This window comes from Tarenaya hassleriana, unplaced genomic scaffold (genome assembly GCF_000463585.1).
Source record: "Tarenaya hassleriana unplaced genomic scaffold, ASM46358v1 Cleome679, whole genome shotgun sequence".
Taxonomy (NCBI): domain Eukaryota; kingdom Viridiplantae; phylum Streptophyta; class Magnoliopsida; order Brassicales; family Cleomaceae; genus Tarenaya; species Tarenaya hassleriana.
The window spans coordinates 2,722-20,668 of NW_010969336.1; the positions used below are offsets into that span (position 1 = coordinate 2,722).

A 17,947-nucleotide genomic window follows, 5' to 3' on the forward strand; every position below is an offset into this window, starting at 1 on the left:
TTCAGCAGCAACATCCTCCTGCTTCCACCGGCTAATTTCTTTTCTTCACCAGCCGCCATTTTTTTTCCTTGAAAGACTGACTTTTGATCCATTTTCAGTAGAAAGGGAGGAACTTGAGCTTTCTGATCATATAATACAGTTCGCTGTGATCATTGTTTATACAGAGTGGGAGAGACACTTGACATTGTCTTTATTTCTCAGGCCAGTGACTTAGACATTTCCAGAACCGAGAATTGTCCGTTATCATAGTAATAATAATAATAATAAGCGTGAACATCTCTTCATCTTCTTTAGTTACGAGGCGTTTGTTCGTCCGCTTTTTGTTACATGTTCATGTTCACTTGCCAGTGAAAAAAATAAGATGGGCCGTTAATGGGCCGTTAATGGGTTGAACCTGGTGGCCCAATAAAAATCGGGTTGGATTATGAATCATTTGAAGTGCTGGCTGAGCGATTTACTTGGTGCCGCAGTTGAATATTTCCGTGTTCTGGTCGTCGTGCTCCATCGTCCACCACCGAAGTTCGATTAGGTAAACCCTAAATTTCCTCTTGATCCCCGTCCCGTGAACGTTTAAATTTCTTAGATTTTGGTTTTTCTCGATTAGATCTTCTTGATAGGTATCCCGAGAAGTCATCTTTTTACTCCTCTCGTCTTATCTGATTCGAATCGATTCAATTTCCTGTGGTTGAGATCTGATGGATTGGGTTCAGATGATTCTGTGGTGGATTTGTTTGGGGTCAGTTATTTTTCGGGGAATTTTCAAGAGGATTGTTGTTAATCGAACGTTAAAAGGGGATTATTTCTCAGGCGGGTCAATCTCATCTTGTATGCCATTGCCATTTCACAAAAGTGGTCTGATTGGTTCAGAAGGCAAACCTGTCGAAATATCAGTTTTTTTGGGAGTGTATTTGGATGCTTATGTGTATAAGTATGTAGAGAGTCGAATGATCTATATGTGTCCCTGTATAGAGATATGTGTGCATACCAAGATAAGAAAATGATCTCTGGATATGTTAATCCTTCATGTTTATGTTTCATACCCTGTAAGGAGCCGATCTTTCGATACGCATCAACAAGGATCTGTGTTCTTAGCTTAGCACGGAGATCAGATAGAATGTGATTTTAAAACCTTTGTGGTTCATCTTGACTGAGTCATGCTATAATATGTCCAGATCAGGAAGCCAAAACCATATACACTCGCATGTGTGAGTGTCTTTCGCTATGTGTATATATATGCTCAAATGGACGACACACCAAGAGACAGTCATGCGATATGTATATATATTTTGCAAAGTTTGCTGCTTTCCTATTCTTATTGAGCATCGTGGTTAGTGAGCATATACTGTTAACACATGTGGCAGGAGGATACATTGAGAGATTGAGAAGAAAGAGATGGCGGGTCACAAGATTGCTCACGCGACCTTGAAAGGGCCGAGTGTTGTGAAGGAGATAGTGATTGGCATTACGCTCGGGTTGGCAGCTGGTGGTCTGTGGAAGATGCATCACTGGAACGAGCAGAGGAAAACAAAAGCCTTCTATGACTTGCTCGAGAAGGGTGAGATCAGTGTCGTTGCCTCATCCGCCGAAGAGTAAAATGACCTCTTAACAAGATATTCTGCATTTGGGTTGATGATCTTGTTCTTGTTTTCCCCCATTTCGGTTTCTATCCAGAGATCTCAGATGAACACAATGTGAGATCAGATTTGTAAGAAATAAGGGTTTTGACTGCATATTTACTTTGGACGGTTGCTCCTTGAGAAATTTACAAATTGGTTTTGCTTTTGTACTTCATAGAAGGATCACTTCTGAAAGATTGATCCTTTTTTTTAATTAAACCGATCAGTATTATCCAAAATATCCTCCTATTACTAAAATTATTTCTGCACATAATTTTTTCCAAATGTCACCAGAATGACCATATGATTAGGGGTGGCCAATTCGGGTTTCGGTTCGGTTATATTCGGGTTCAGTTATCTCGGTTATAGAAAAACTATAACCATTTGGTTTTTATATAAATTCCGGTTTGGTTCGGTTCGGTTATTTTTCGGTTCGGGTTCGGTTCGGTTTTGGTAAAAAAATTCAATTTTTCAAAGAAATTGTCGGTTATTCTCTTGGTTTTTTCGGTTATTTTTTATTCGGTTCGGTTCGGTTTCGCTTTCGGTTTTTCGGGTTTAAGGAAATCATAACCGTTCGGTTTAGATGTCGAATTCGGTTCGGGTACGGTTATGTCTTATTCGGTTCGGTTCGGCTCGGTTATTCGGTTAATAACCGAAATGACCACCCCTACGTATGATCATACTGAATATTCTGGATAGAAGCGGTTTCCAAAGTGAAATGCATAGCCTTTGAAAAGGTCGAGTATGTCCATGCCATGAACGTAACAACTTTTCTGGGCTTGGGCTAAGGCCCATCATTTACTAACTAAACTATTATGATCGGAGCCGAATATTACGAACTAAGATGGTTAACTGTTTCAAAGGGAATAATATCACTAAAAAGATATAAATTTTTTAAATTTAATAAATAAATAACTTTTAAAAATTTAGTAAATAAATATATGAACTATTTAATTTTATATAAAAATATATAAATTTTAATTCTTTTTTGTATAAATATACAAAAGTATTAAACTCTGTGTCCATTTATACGGAAAATTTTAAAGTTCGTATATTTTTATGTATTTTTACCATAAATTTGTATAATTTTATATAGAATTAAAAGTTTATACATTTATTTATAAAATTTAAAAAAGTTCACAATTTTTTTTGGGATATTTTTTTTTCAAAAACAAAGAAGAACATTTTAAAATATCTAGACCTCGCTTACACGCGGAAGCTTGTGGTTGGTCTTAAGATGATAAGGGATTCTGGTCCACACTCTCTTGAAAAGAAAATAAAAAATCAAAGAGAGCCAACAATAATAGTAAGGAAAATGGTGACAATTGCAGGCCAGAACCTGAGAGTGGTCGCCGATGACACAGCACGGGCTCGTCCCCCCTGGTTCGATCCGCCTGAACTACGATAATTGTTTTTTTCTTCTGATTGTATATTTACGACAACCGGCTTGTGTTCTAGATGTTTACAGACCGAACCGATCAAAAAAAATAATCGAGAAAACGATAATTTTTTTGAAAATATAAGTTTTTTTTAGAACAAATAAAACAGAATCCGAACCGAACCGAAACTTGAAATGGCAGGATTTTGGACGGATACAATGATACTTGATCACTGGAATGGATGGATCCAATTTAGTTGGCTCACCAGTTTCTTGACAGAAAGAATTGCAAACAAACCCCTAAAAGATGCAAATAGATATGCATTCGGCTGACACATGATGACATTTACCGATTTCCAAATCCAGTAGAACACACAATGCTGAATCGACCCATCATTACCTAAACTGAAAAATACCACAGAGGCGCAAAGAGAAAGAACAGACGATATTTTAACCAAAAAAAAACCAAAGCTTTAGACTCGCAAAGACATAGGACGACTACTCCACGGCCCAGAAGCAACTCCGAGCTCCATCAGAACTCAAAGATATCAGCAGACGCCATTATCGGCTGCGCTGGACAGGCAATCTGCCATGGGTTCTGCATAGATTCAGGGATCTCAGGAATATCCAGAGCCATCCCGCTCATCTCCTCAACCATCTCCAACACCGAGTTCAACGACCTCAGCCTATCTGTCAACTCCGACGCCTGCGCCCTCAGAACGTTGTTCTGCGCCTCCATATCGGTGTACCTCCTCGTAGCTGCCCCAATCTGCTCGGAGACCTTGGAGTTCTCGTTCTTCAGAGTGGTCGCTTCATTGCTCAGGTCCTCCAGCTGCTTCTGCTTCCTCATGCGAGACCTCCGAGCAGATTCCCTGTTGGAAATCATCCTCTTCCTCTTCCTCTCGTCCGTTATGGTCGCGTACCTCGGATCAAGTTCTGATTCCGAGCTCATCTGCCTTTGCACCGATCCCATGTGCTGACTTGCTTTGTTTTTCTCCCCAAAATTCAACGATAATATTATACTACTAGATACGCAAAATGAGTTTATTTTGAGATTGTAGAAAGGATTTATCTTCCGCTTCCTAAACTACGAATAATTGAGTTAGATCAAACGAATATCTCCGAAAAAACACGATCGAAGAATCAGATCAGGCAGGATTATGAGATCAATTCATGAGAAAACATAGAACCAGTAGAGGAACACGACCGAGAAGGAGTGCAGAATACGAATCCGACGCATTAGGATCGCGTAGCTCATAGAAAATCTAGAATCATTTGTGTTTTCACAGGACCCCTAACTCATCACCCGATCCCCAAAACCAACAACCAAAATCCCAAACGAAAGAACCCTAGATCTAAATCGAACTCAGACAGATCTGACAACGGAAGAGAGGCGGATCGAAAGCAGGAAAGAGGGAAACGAAACGAGACTCTCTTGGATCGAAATCGAACGGAGATCGAAAGAGAAGAAAACTTAGCTGATCGCAACGCCGCCAAACAAGAACACTAAATTCGAAAGCCAGACGAAAGAAGGTCGTGGGGAACCCAGGGAAGGGATTATAAAGGGGAAAATGATGAGCTGGCAATTAGAAAAATAGGATGATTCCGTGAATAATATATTTTTTCCCAGGTGGTGCGTGACGCAAGCGCTGACGCCAGCGCTGAATATGTTTAGTGTTTACCAAGGAATCGCGTTTTTGTAAATTTGTGTTGTCCGAATATTCTCTCCTGTTTCTCCCAAAATGGAATATATATATAAGCCAATATATATCTCATATATGTATATATATACACCATCATAATCACAGATGCCATTTGCTCGAGAAGGGTGAGATCAGTGTCGTTGCCTCATCCGCCGAAGAGTAAAATGACCTCTTAACAAGATATTCTGCATTTGGGTTGATGATCTTGTTCTTGTTTTCCCCCATTTCGGTTTCTATCCAGAGATCTCAGATGAACACAATGTGAGATCAGATTTGTAAGAAATAAGGGTTTTGACTGCATATTTACTTTGGACGGTTGCTCCTTGAGAAATTTACAAATTGGTTTTGCTTTTGTACTTCATAGAAGGATCACTTCTGAAAGATTGATCCTTTTTTTTAATTAAACCGATCAGTATTATCCAAAATATCCTCCTATTACTAAAATTATTTCTGCACATAATTTTTTCCAAATGTCACCAGAATGACCATATGATTAGGGGTGGCCAATTCGGGTTTCGGTTCGGTTATATTCGGGTTCAGTTATCTCGGTTATAGAAAAACTATAACCATTTGGTTTTTATATAAATTCCGGTTTGGTTCGGTTCGGTTATTTTTCGGTTCGGGTTCGGTTCGGTTTTGGTAAAAAAATTCAATTTTTCAAAGAAATTGTCGGTTATTCTCTTGGTTTTTTCGGTTATTTTTTATTCGGTTCGGTTCGGTTTCGCTTTCGGTTTTTCGGGTTTAAGGAAATCATAACCGTTCGGTTTAGATGTCGAATTCGGTTCGGGTACGGTTATGTCTTATTCGGTTCGGTTCGGCTCGGTTATTCGGTTAATAACCGAAATGACCACCCCTACGTATGATCATACTGAATATTCTGGATAGAAGCGGTTTCCAAAGTGAAATGCATAGCCTTTGAAAAGGTCGAGTATGTCCATGCCATGAACGTACCAACTTTTGTGGGCTTGGGCTAAGGCCCATCATTTACTACACTACTATGATCGGAGCCGAATATTACGAACTAAGATGGTTAACTGTTTCAAAGGGAATAATATCACTAAAAAGATATAAATTTTTTAAATTTAATAAATAAATAACTTTTAAAAATTTAGTAAATAAATATATGAACTATTTAATTTTATATAAAAATATATAAATTTTAATTCTTTTTTGTATAAATATACAAAAGTATTAAACTCTGTGTCCATTTATACGGAAAATTTTAAAGTTCGTATATTTTTATGTATTTTTACCATAAATTTGTATAATTTTATATAGAATTAAAAGTTTATACATTTACTTATAAAATTTAAAAAGTTCACAATTTTTTTTGGGATATTTTTTTTTCAAAAACAAAGAAGAACATTTTAAAATATCTAGACCTCGCTTACACGCGGAAGCTTGTGGTTGGTCTTAAGATGATAAGGGATTCTGGTCCACACTCTCTTGAAAAGAAAATAAAAAATCAAAGAGAGCCAACAATAATAGTAAGGAAAATGGTGACAATTGCAGGCCAGAACCTGAGAGTGGTCGCCGATGACACAGCACGGGCTCGTCCCCCCTGGTTCGATCCGCCTGAACTACGATAATTGTTTTTTTCTTCTGATTGTATATTTACGACAACCGGCTTGTGTTCTAGATGTTTACAGACCGAACCGATCAAAAAAAATAATCGAGAAAACGATAATTTTTTTGAAAATATAAGTTTTTTTTAGAACAAATAAAACAGAATCCGAACCGAACCGAAACTTGAAATGGCAGGATTTTGGACGGATACAATGATACTTGATCACTGGAATGGATGGATCCAATTTAGTTGGCTCACCAGTTTCTTGACAGAAAGAATTGCAAACAAACCCCTAAAAGATGCAAATAGATATGCATTCGGCTGACACATGATGACATTTACCGATTTCCAAATCCAGTAGAACACACAATGCTGAATCGACCCATCATTACCTAAACTGAAAAATACCACAGAGACGCAAAGAGAAAGTACAGACGATATTTTAACCCAAAAAAAACCAAAGCTTTAGACTCGCAAAGACATAGGACGACTACTCCACGGCCCAGAAGCAACTCCGAGCTCCATCAGAACTCAAAGATATCAGCAGACGCCATTATCGGCTGCGCTGGACAGGCAATCTGCCATGGGTTCTGCATAGATTCAGGGATCTCAGGAATATCCAGAGCCATCCCGCTCATCTCCTCAACCATCTCCAACACCGAGTTCAACGACCTCAGCCTATCTGTCAACTCCGACGCCTGCGCCCTCAGAACGTTGTTCTGCGCCTCCATATCGGTGTACCTCCTCGTAGCTGCCCCAATCTGCTCGGAGACCTTGGAGTTCTCGTTCTTCAGAGTGGTCGCTTCATTGCTCAGGTCCTCCAGCTGCTTCTGCTTCCTCATGCGAGACCTCCGAGCAGATTCCCTGTTGGAAATCATCCTCTTCCTCTTCCTCTCGTCCGTTATGGTCGCGTACCTCGGATCAAGTTCTGATTCCGAGCTCATCTGCCTTTGCACCGATCCCATGTGCTGACTTGCTTTGTTTTTCTCCCCAAAATTCAACGATAGTATTATACTACTAGATACGCAAAATGAGTTTATTTTGAGATTGTAGAAAGGATTTGTCTTCGGCTTCCTAAACTACGAATAATTGAGTTAGATCAAACGAATATCTCCGAAAAAACACGATCGAAGAATCAGATCAGGCAGGATTATGAGATCAATTCATGAGAAAACATAGAACCAGTAGAGGAACACGACCGAGAAGGAGTGCAGAATACGAATCCGACGCATTAGGATCGCGTAGCTCATAGAAAATCTAGAATCATTTGTGTTTTCACAGGACCCCTAACTCATCACCCGATCCCCAAAACCAACAACCAAAATCCCAAACGAAAGAACCCTAGATCTAAATCGAACTCAGACAGATCTGACAACGGAAGAGAGGCGGATCGAAAGCAGGAAAGAGGGAAACGAAACGAGACTCTCTTGGATCGAAATCGAACGGAGATCGAAAGAGAAGAAAACTTAGCTGATCGCAACGCCGCCAAACAAGAACACTAAATTCGAAAGCCAGACGAAAGAAGGTCGTGGGGAACCCAGGGAAGGGATTATAAAGGGGAAAATGATGAGCTGGCAATTAGAAAAATAGGATGATTCCGTGAATAATATATTTTTTCCCAGGTGGTGCGTGACGCAAGCGCTGACGCCAGCGCTGAATATGTTTAGTGTTTACCAAGGAATCGCGTTTTTGTAAATTTGTGTTGTCCGAATATTCTCTCCTGTTTCTCCCAAAATGGAATATATATATAAGCCAATATATATCTCATATATGTATATATATACACCATCATAATCACAGATGCCATGTATGCTAATTGTTCATATGTGTAGATATATACGAGATATACACAGAGATGAAGAATAAATACTGTTACGGTATCACTAATTATTAATTATATATATATATAATACGGGCTCCCATTAATTTTGTTGATTTGTTCTTTATTTTTGTTTAAAACACCATTTACGGATAAATAAGTTGATGAGATGGGAATAGAATACTCGATAATAATACCATTTCCACAACTGAATTATAAAATATTTGACCTAACAAAAGCATAAATGAACCGCATCACCATTATAAAAAAAAATGCGAGTAGTCCAGAACCTGTCTTAATTCATAGTTCATACCTCCATGTATATTATATGCATATTGCATACATATAACTTCATTGTGCAGTTTGGTGCGTCCTAAAGTGAATATATTTATTTGGTTAAACCGTAAGAAGAAAAAATATCAAAATCTTTGGTTGGTTGATTTAATCACGTGTTAGATAAAAAAAAATCTCACGGCGGAACTTCCAAAATGAAATGGGAATTTACATCAATGCCCTCGAACTCACATACTTGCCCAGGCAAAGGTGCATTAAAATACAGGGGCTCTATAGTAATTTCGCATAGGCCACCTAATCATCTTGCCGTACCAAAAAACGCGACGCGTCATCGTCTTCGTCTTCGTTCGTATTTCCGCGACGAAAGCGAGACAGAGAGAGGGAAATGGCGTGGCTGACAAGGCTCCTAGCAGCAGTGGCGTTCTTGGCCGTGGGGGTGATATTCTCACCGGAAATTTTCGGATCGAAATCGGACGGAGAGAATCCGGCAAAGGTGACGGCGTTGCTGAAGCTGGCCCATCTCCTCAGCTTCTCCACTGCTTGGGGCGCTGCTCTGTGGGTTACCTTCATCGGCGGCATCATCATGTTCAAGTTACGTTTCTCTCTTCTCTTCCAATTGCGATTTATATAATTTGTGTTTGTGATGCAGTAGGGATTCCGTTTTCTCCTACTTCAATTTCTTCGTTTTCTTACGGAATTGAGAGAGGAATGATCGAGACAGTTTTATCTCTTAGAACTAATCGAAGGCATCGGTGTAATCGAAGGCATCGGTGATTGGATTTAGGGGAAATTTACGTGATGGTGTAAGAATGAAAACTGAGCTATGCTGATTTCCTTGTTAATTTCATCTCACCAGAAATTTGCCGAGGCATCAGTTTGGTAACCTTCAAAGCAAGATGTTTCCGGCGTATTTTACTTTGGTGGGTATATGTTGCGCGATTTCACTGGCTGCTTTTGGCTATTTGCACCCATGGAAGTCTTCTTCAGCAGTGGAGAAGTATCAGCTAGGGTTTCTACTGTCCGCTTTTGCTTTCAATCTCTCCAATTTGTTAGTATTTACGCCAATGACTATCGAGGTACGCGTCTGCCCAACACCCATCTTATGTTTTCTATGCTTCCTTTCAAAGTGTTCCTCGTGCGATCATCTATTGCTATTTGCTAATCCTCTTTGAATCAATTTTGATTCCTAACGCTTCATAATCAGGCTGTAATATGTAAATTTATATCTTCAATTATCCTTGAAACGATATGGGCAAAGGTGTTTATCGGTGGTCTTTTTGTTCTGCCATGGTTCTTAGTTTCACTTTGCTCGTTTGGAGTTGGGTGCACTTTCTTTTTGTGCTGATGTTACAGTAAACAGTCACAGTGGTGAACATCCATGTCTGATCTTCCTTGTTCAAGTTGTTCCTTTCTTTGTTGGCATCAAGCTGTCTTCACTATTGTCCATCTATTATGACTTGTGTATTTCTGTAGTTTCTAATGCTTGAGTTCTATCATTGTCGGCATTGTATCATCATTATGTAGATGATGAAGCAAAGGCACAAAGTGGAGAAAGAGAATAGCATCGGAACAGAAATCGGGTGGTCCAAGAACCAAGAGGTCGCAAAGAGTAACCCAAAGCTAGCTGCCATGAACAAGAAATTCGGAATGATTCACGGGCTATCATCACTAGCCAATATCATGTCCTTTGGTAGCCTTGCCGTGCACTCTTGGTATCTAGCTGGGAAGATCAATCTCTAGTTTTGCTTATTCTCTCCTTGCTATGTTGTATCTTTGGAGAGAAACAGGGTTGGGCATATATACTCCCTTGCGAATAAATCTCTTATCATTTCAGCGGAAAACCATATGTAAGATTTGTCTTTCTCATATCAATGGAAGACCCAATATATTTCAGTGGTATCGTAATAGAGATTGTGCAAAGTCTGTGTTATCTCCTGTACTGGAGAATCCCGTCCCAGATATATTGATCAAGATGTAGATTTCGCGGAAAGAAGGAATCTGGTGGATCTTAAGCCTATGACTTTAACTTCTAACCACTTTTTACATCTGTTGATATCAACCTTATGCAGGGTAGCTGGACAATATGAAAAAAGAATCACCCAGCTACACTTTCCAGGACCAGACCCTTGATGAAACAAAGATATGTTTGTCAATGATGGGAGATTACACCATAGACGCCCACAACCAGCCATCTTACCGGGAGAAAAAGCATGACCACCAGTTGAAGACCCCTTGATGCGACAATCCCGCTTGCCAGTTTCAGTGATTCTCTCCCTCTGCGTAGAATAGCTGCTAGAAAGAAATTTACCCGTCGATGTTCTTGCTCCGCCTTCATCCGCTTAAGCTCTTGCCGAATCATGTGTTTCAAGGCTTTCAGGTAAGAGCTCATGTCATGGTCCCTTTTGATGATTCCTTCTGAACCATAAGCAGAACGGTCGCTGAGAATCTCTAGTGGGTGAGGTGAGTTCAAGAACATTCTCTTTGCAGCTCTAAGCTCTTTCTCTGCTTCACCAGTATCTGTATATGTAGACGATAAGACATAGAGACCACTGCCTGGAGGAAGCAGCGGATGCGGGGGCGATAATTTCTCGTCGGGCTGCAGAATTAGAAGCTCCCCCATTGGAGAATACAACAGTTTCTGCATAATCAGACAGGGAATGAGCCGATGGATAAGGATCTAAAACCGGCAGAAAATGTTAGGAGAGAAAGTTACCTGCTTGTTTAGACATGGATGATTCCGGAACTTTCCATTAACAGCCTTGAGAATCCGAGCAACACGGTCAGGGTAAATGCAGGAGAAGGCCCTGGGGACGATATCGTTGTGCATGGTTATTGCCAGGAGATGAGACTTGGGCAACCCGAGTTTCTGAAGAAGCCTTTCGCCTCCACACATGATGCAAGGCGAGCCGAAAGTGATGACGGGAAGAAGAGAAGAAGCTGGGGCCTGGCCCCGGATAAGAAGCATGAGATTCACAAGCAAAGACAAACTTCCGCCGAGAGAATGGCCAGTGAACCGGAGAAAAGCTCGGTTTTTGGCACGGGAACTGAGGTGGGCATGAACTTCAGGCAGCATTTGCTCGTATATCCCTTTCGCTGCCTCGTAAATCCCTCTGTGAACAAGCACATCTAGTTCCTGGAAATTAATGGCATCAAGGTTTTAAGCTTTTTCATGATGATCCGACAAGAGTGCTTCCAAAGAATTTGAGAAAGAGATGATACCTCGAATGGAACAGGCTCGAACAGAAGGTTAGCTTGCCAGGACGCCAATGATTCCGATCCCTGCAAAGGCGTTCATCCTCTCAAACCTTTTTTACATTCCATCATCATCAGCATCGAACATGTTCACGCCCATAAAAGATGGAAGTACCTGGATGAAGAAGAATCTGGTGCCGTTTTTGTCGTCGTCGCAGACAAACCACTCGCAGGGAGGAGAGCGTGTTGATTTAAGATCATCGGCTACGGCCTGCTTAACCTCTTCCTGTGCCGCCACAACGGCCGGCACTGAGTTAGAGATGAGTTGGCGTCAGCCTCATCATCCACGGGTCTTGAGGATCTGAAGGGAATCACACTCTTCGAATGCAAATACAGACGAGACGCAGCTGAAGCAGCTATTCTGTACGCGGCAGTTGGGCTTATCATCTTCTTCTCTTCTCCATCCTCCCTCCTCTCTTCTCCCTTCTCTCTCTCCTCTCCTGCATCAGTCTTCCTCTTCTCGATCGAGGATGTCACGAATCTAAGGCCGGCGTATTTCAAGAGATTCTCCGGCTGAAAAAAAAGCCAGAAACGAAGTCAATAGCCATCTTTTTTTTTGTTTTTTGGTGGCGGGTCAGTGGGAGTCACCTTGATTTTAGGGATGGAATAAGCCAAATTCCCCAAATAGGACATTTTCGCAAAGAGTCGAGTTTCAGACAATGGAACCTTCCTCAGCATCCTCCTAAACTCTTCCCCATTGATTCTCTTCTCTTCTTCTTCCTCTTCTCCCTCTCCTTCTTCATCGTTACCACTGCAGGACTCACACTCGTGTCTTCCATCGTCTTCCACTGTCACTGTCTCCTCTTTCCTCCAGAGAGATCCCACCTGCAAAATCTTCAAAACCCAGTTCCCCTTTTGCCCCCTCTCCGTTTCTCCGATCTCCTCCGTGCTCCTTCTCCTCTCCCTTTCACAATTTGCTCCTTCGCCTCCAACCGGCCATGGGATCTCTAGCCGCCGTGCCCTCAGAGGAATCCCGTACGACGCCGATTTCTTCTCCGGCGGCGGAGCCACCGTGGGTTTGTCCTCCATGGAACAGCCGATCGGACCAACGCGAGGCAAGCCCACCGGGATCTTCGTAGATAATCCCTGCATCGACATTTTAAAGCACACGCCATCCATGTTTCCTCCCCTTCCTCTCCTCTCCTCCCTTCCTCCTTATATGTTAAAAGAGGACAGAAGAAAGATCCCCACGTACAGGCGCCTATACGTATAACGTATACAAATACGTATATGCGTAGAACTCTAACGTATGTTTGTAGATAAAGACGGAAGAAGAAGAAAAAAAGGAGGCGTGGCGTAGTCCGAATTTTCAGGGATTAGCGTGCTCCCTGATACTTTGAACGGCTTTCTCGTCGTTTTGCTAGATTCCCTGTCTTCGGCGGATCAACCAATACTCTTCGTTGACAGAGATCTCTGCATATACATACAGTACACATGTATATATATATACACACACACACGGAAACAGGTGACCAAACTTTGACACGCTTTGATGCGGCGCAATTTGAATCTTGAGAGGCGAAAGTATAAAGTATGAATTAAACTAAACCAATTCGGATTCATCTCCTTATATTCATTTGAAATCTAAAGATTGGTTAGGGGTTAGATTGTGAAGCAGAGTACCGTATTAAAGCCGAACAGGTGAAAGGGGGGTTGGGATCTTTCTAGGTGAATTTAGGAGAGCGAGATTCAGGGACACGTGGAAGGCGACGAAGCCCCCAAAGAACCTGGCTCTCCCACGCAGTTGGGACCAGCCACTTGAAACCTACCTCTTCATCCCTCATAAATATTTATATATATATATATATATGGAAATACACATTTTAAACATTTAAAACCCAAATTGAAGCGAGTTAGTTTGTTAACTGTTGGAGGAGGAGAGAGATTAAAAAAAAGTTTATAAAATTAGGTTGTAAATTGTTATAGGCGCATTGGCAGATGTTTCGTTTAAAAAAAACATTGGTGTTAGGGCAATTAACATTAGCCAAAACTCACAGTTATGTCCCAGACCCAGACAACCCTAAGCTACAACATTTTGAAATCAACGGTACGATTTGCTTCCTCACTTCCTTGATTCGTGTCTGGGTAATACTTCAAGGCGAGCTTCCCGTAAGCACTCTTGATCTGTTCATCAGACGCACCTCTCGGCGCTTGCAGTACATCGTAATAGCTCTACCTGGATCGTCGAAGATCTCAGACCATGTAAAACATATATGCACACATTTCCCACCAGAACACGCGCATCGATGCTCGTTAAGTATAGGAAGAACGCTTACCCGGCAAGGACGTCGATTGCTTAGGAAAGGGCGAACAATACGAAAAAAAGCTTCGAACTCTGAAGGGCCATGGAAATGCAGATCAGGAGAGAATCGGATCTCTCCGAGATCTTCAATTCCTAGGTTCCCTTCAACCTCGTTGACAACGACAATCCACCAATTTCGAGTAGACGAAGGTCCCCTTCCCTTCTGATCGGCTGAACTCTTCTTCTTCGTCTCTCGTTCGCTTATGCTTTCGTTCTTCTTCCGCCGAACTAGAATTCGAAACGCAGAATTCTGGTTACGTGTAATCGGAGTTTCAGTCTGTGATTGTTTCAGCCAATAAAGTACCGCCACGTGGAAAATTGCCCGCGCTCTACCGGACGACGCCGTTTTACTTACAGTTACATGAAGTAGCTCCCGCGAATCAGCTAATGGGCTTCGAATGGATGATCGATGAAAGCAATGGGCTTTGAGCTGTGAATAATCGTAAATGAACAAAGACAGAAAGAAGAAACAAGCATACCATATCCCAACTGCAAATTTAGGATACGTACATATATATATATATATATAATTCTATAGGCCCAAAAGCAAAATGTAAATGAAAATAGAGGGCCCAAAGTGTAAGCATCAAAGGGCTCAAAATTAATTATATGGGCCTACTTTTCCAAATCAGAGTGGGCCTCACTCGTGGGGTCCCCAGATGGATTATTTATGATTATGACTTCCTTTTCTTTTATTTTTATTTTTTTTTCAAGTACAGATTGCTCCTGAAGACATATCCACTGTCAATGAAATGACGGGTCGGTCAATTCATTTGTTTGCTACAGTTTTGGTAGGGGCATAGCCCCCTTAACCTCCTTTATCACCACATCCTAAGATTATCTTATGCAATTCTATGCATTATCTATCTACAGGTAATAGCAACGAACAAACGAACAAAAAGCCACGTCAAAGGTCCCATCTTTTTAGGACATGACAGTTAATCTCCTATGTAAAACCACCACTGGTTCCAAATTCTAATGGGTTAAACAATCACATTTAACCTCTTTCATCACCATATATCCCAAGATAAATAAAAACCCATGCTTTCAATTTTTTTTTAATTATTCTTACAGGAGAAAACGAAATATAAAGGCCCCACCCCCCACAATCATTTTCAGAAAAAAAAACAGAGCCTTTTCAGAAGGTGGGCTCATAAGTATAGCCATAGGCTGCCACTGTTTGCAACTGCATTCTCTCAGGACAACTCATAAACCATCCCCATGTGGGGTCTCATATCTATACATTGGATACACACAGAGCCCATTTTGTTCTATATATAATATATATATATACACGCAGCATCAGATTCGGGACAAGCCCATGTGGGGATCGATCGATCATCTATCTTGTATTTCAGAATTTTTTTTAGACAGCTAATGGTGTTTTGTAGTACCATCCAACCAATGACAGAGAAAATAATGTCAGCAACGGAGTATCAATCAATGTGAATACCAAAGATTCCTAAAATAGCACTTGCTTGGGGTTCAACATAATCGATGCGCTGCCACTCTTTCAATTTTCTTTCTTTCATATGGCGAAGCAATGTTGCAGACCATGATGACAAGCTCAGAAACCCTGATTCAAAGGCTCTGAATAGTGAAAACGGTCTGTTATAGATTCAGCAAATGGATTACATAACATATATATATATATGTATGTGTGTGTGTAGTTTGTAAAAATACCGAAGCTCATATACATAAGATTGGAAAACAACAAGGCAAGGCAACCCCAATAGTAGGAGGATTAGAATGGTGGGGTTCTCATTCGTGGTCATGGGGATGATGCATTATTATCAAAGTTGCTGTCAGATAAAGGAAAAATCAAGAAGAAATAAGGGAACAAATATTTGCAAAAGTCCAATACGATGACCAATTGAATCCACATGCATCTACACAAATGTTAACAATCAGACAAAAGATCCTGGAAAAACAGCCTTCACACTTTCACACTCACCATTCCTCCTTTGCACGAATAGAGCTCGCGGTACATCCAAAACTATTGCACGGCTCTCTGAAACCACCAGAGAGAGAGAGAGAGGCTTACAGGTACCGGGACTAGCTCCATTATGGAGCCTCCATAGTCTTCGAGAGTCATTTATGGAATCTTAGGGTTCTGAATTGGGTTTGCAAAGGGCAAATTATTTGCCAGATTTAATGCGTAAAAATAGCGCGATGGAAGCAGAGGAATTAGACAATGGCCTCCACTCGTCCATGGCGGAAACCAAGGGTTTTTTTTTTTTGTGGGCCTCCCATGAACTATACAGAATTTAGACGGCAATCTAGAATATCAACTGATACAATAATATCTTACATAGACTATGTAGGCATGGGCTTAGGTTCCTTCCTGAAAGCAAAATCTATACAGCGGATTATATATATATATATATGGGATTTAATGGCTTAATTTTGGGTTTGATTTACCTGGACGAGACGGGGTTCAAGCTGCGGGCTAACCCGTTTAGGGCACTGTAACTTTTGGAGCTGAACCCTAGGCAGCCGAAGAGTCCATGCCTGTACGGCAAGTATGTCCTCTTCTTCATCTCCTCTGCCTGAGCTCTGTTCGCCGTGTAATGCAGCTCGTGCGCCGACGGCTGCATCCCCCGCCGTTTCGCTATGCCGTTTGTCGGTTTTCCGGCCGCCGGGGATTTCTTCGACGGGGCTTGTTTCTGCTTCTGCTTCGGCTTATGCTTTTGTTTTTCCGCGGCTTCTGCTGCGTCCTGTGCCGCCGGAAGCGGGTTTTCCTCCTTGGAAGTGGCCAGAGATGGAGATTTCAATTTCTTCTCCTTGGAAGGAGGGAAGGAAATATTGGACCAGAATTTATCCTTCGTGTTCCCTCTTCCTTCGCTTTTGCTTCTGTGCAGCAGATCCTTGAGGAATATCCACTTCTTAGAGTTTCTCCCTGAGGACGACGACCGGGAAGATGAAGCCGAGCAAGACGGCGTCGATTCGACTGATGGCACGGTTTCGTTCTGCTTTTCCTCCTTCTCGTAATCCTCCTGAAGCTTTCGAATGCACTCCTTCACCTCTCTCTCCCTGACCCCTCCTCCTTCTTCCCCTTCACCCTCTTCTTCGGTCCATTCATACGCTGCGTTTCGAAGCGGAGAGAGAGATCTAGCCTTCCGATGAACAGATCTACTCCTAAGCCTCGTGCCTCTCCCTCGCTTAACCACTTCACCGTCCTGTTTCGCCTCTTCGCCGTCTCCATCGTCTTCTTCCTCATTCTCCAGATCTAGCAGCGGCCCCAAGCTTTGGGGCCTCTGCAGGTGCGATGAGAGCTTCATCGGCTTGATCTGACCGTTCGAAAACAGCTCGTCGGCGGAGCTCATGGATCCGCCGCCGAGGGGACCACTGTTCGACAACCGAGAGGAGAAGTCAAACTCGAAGTCACCCGACGATGACGAGTCGAGCTGCGGATACTCTGACGCCGCACGAGCGGCGGGAGACGGGCAGAGTACAGGACGAAGTGCATGGGACTCGCCGGAGCGCTGAAGAAGTACCCCGGCGAGGGATCACGGCCGGGGCTCGACGGAGCGCTGACGAAGGGCGTGGAGCAAGCTGAGCCGAGGTCGTCGGTGAAACGCGGCGTGTCGGAAGAGTCGGCAGGCTCCGGATCGCCATGGCCGACGCTCTGTGAGATAACCATGACGAAAGAAATGGATAAACAAGAAAATGGAGATCAATGGCTGCGGGGATTTTTAGCTTCTGTTACAAGGAAATGTTTCTGCAGAGAGCGCGGGGAGCGAGGTGAATTCGAGGTCATATAATACAATCCAGTCCAGTGAGGCTGCTTTTTCTCTTTTATTTTCTCAAAATAATAAAATAAATAATTCAGATTCTGACAATAAAAGGAAAATCAATTAAAATAATATTTCTAAATATTCTACTACGTATATGCTCTCCTTACAACGTCCCATCAACTTGTCTTGTTTCTATTCTACCCCACTGTTAAATTACGTTTCTGCCCACGGCCAACCCTTGCCTATTTACCCTTTATACCCTTCTTCCTTCTTTTTAAT

General features: G+C 41.9%; 4 protein-coding genes and 2 pseudogenes across 4 annotated transcripts; 2 read left to right on the forward strand and 4 right to left on the reverse strand.

Moving 5' to 3' along the window:
* Window positions 1-429: 429 nt before the first annotated feature.
* Window positions 430-1,786, forward strand: LOC104800344 (cytochrome c oxidase subunit 5C-2). The gene is made up of 2 exons (XM_010523140.1): window positions 430-529; window positions 1,362-1,786. The coding sequence occupies exon 2, from the start codon at window positions 1,393-1,395 to the stop codon at window positions 1,591-1,593; it is 201 nt and encodes a 66-aa protein (XP_010521442.1). The 5' UTR covers window positions 430-529; window positions 1,362-1,392; the 3' UTR covers window positions 1,594-1,786.
* Window positions 1,787-3,214: 1,428 nt separating this feature from the next.
* Window positions 3,215-4,555, reverse strand: LOC104800343 (bZIP transcription factor 53-like). The gene has a single exon (XM_010523139.1). The coding sequence runs from the start codon at window positions 3,965-3,967 to the stop codon at window positions 3,527-3,529; it is 441 nt and encodes a 146-aa protein (XP_010521441.1). The 5' UTR covers window positions 3,968-4,555; the 3' UTR covers window positions 3,215-3,526.
* A 1,946-nt stretch (window positions 4,556-6,501) lies between these two features.
* LOC104800346 (bZIP transcription factor 53-like) lies at window positions 6,502-7,813 on the reverse strand. Its single transcript, XM_010523141.2, has one exon. It carries the CDS (start codon window positions 7,227-7,229, stop codon window positions 6,789-6,791), a length of 441 nt encoding a protein of 146 aa, XP_010521443.1. The 5' UTR covers window positions 7,230-7,813; the 3' UTR covers window positions 6,502-6,788.
* A 901-nt stretch (window positions 7,814-8,714) lies between these two features.
* On the forward strand, window positions 8,715-10,270 carry LOC104800347 (transmembrane protein 205-like). The gene is made up of 3 exons (XM_010523142.2): window positions 8,715-8,968; window positions 9,234-9,453; window positions 9,902-10,270. The coding sequence occupies exons 1-3, from the start codon at window positions 8,763-8,765 to the stop codon at window positions 10,115-10,117; spliced, it is 642 nt and encodes a 213-aa protein (XP_010521444.1). The 5' UTR covers window positions 8,715-8,762; the 3' UTR covers window positions 10,118-10,270.
* Window positions 10,271-10,363: 93 nt separating this feature from the next.
* On the reverse strand, window positions 10,364-13,282 carry LOC104800348 (annotated as a pseudogene).
* A 1,977-nt stretch (window positions 13,283-15,259) lies between these two features.
* LOC104800349 lies at window positions 15,260-17,713 on the reverse strand (annotated as a pseudogene).
* Between the last annotated feature and the right edge of the window lie 234 nt (window positions 17,714-17,947).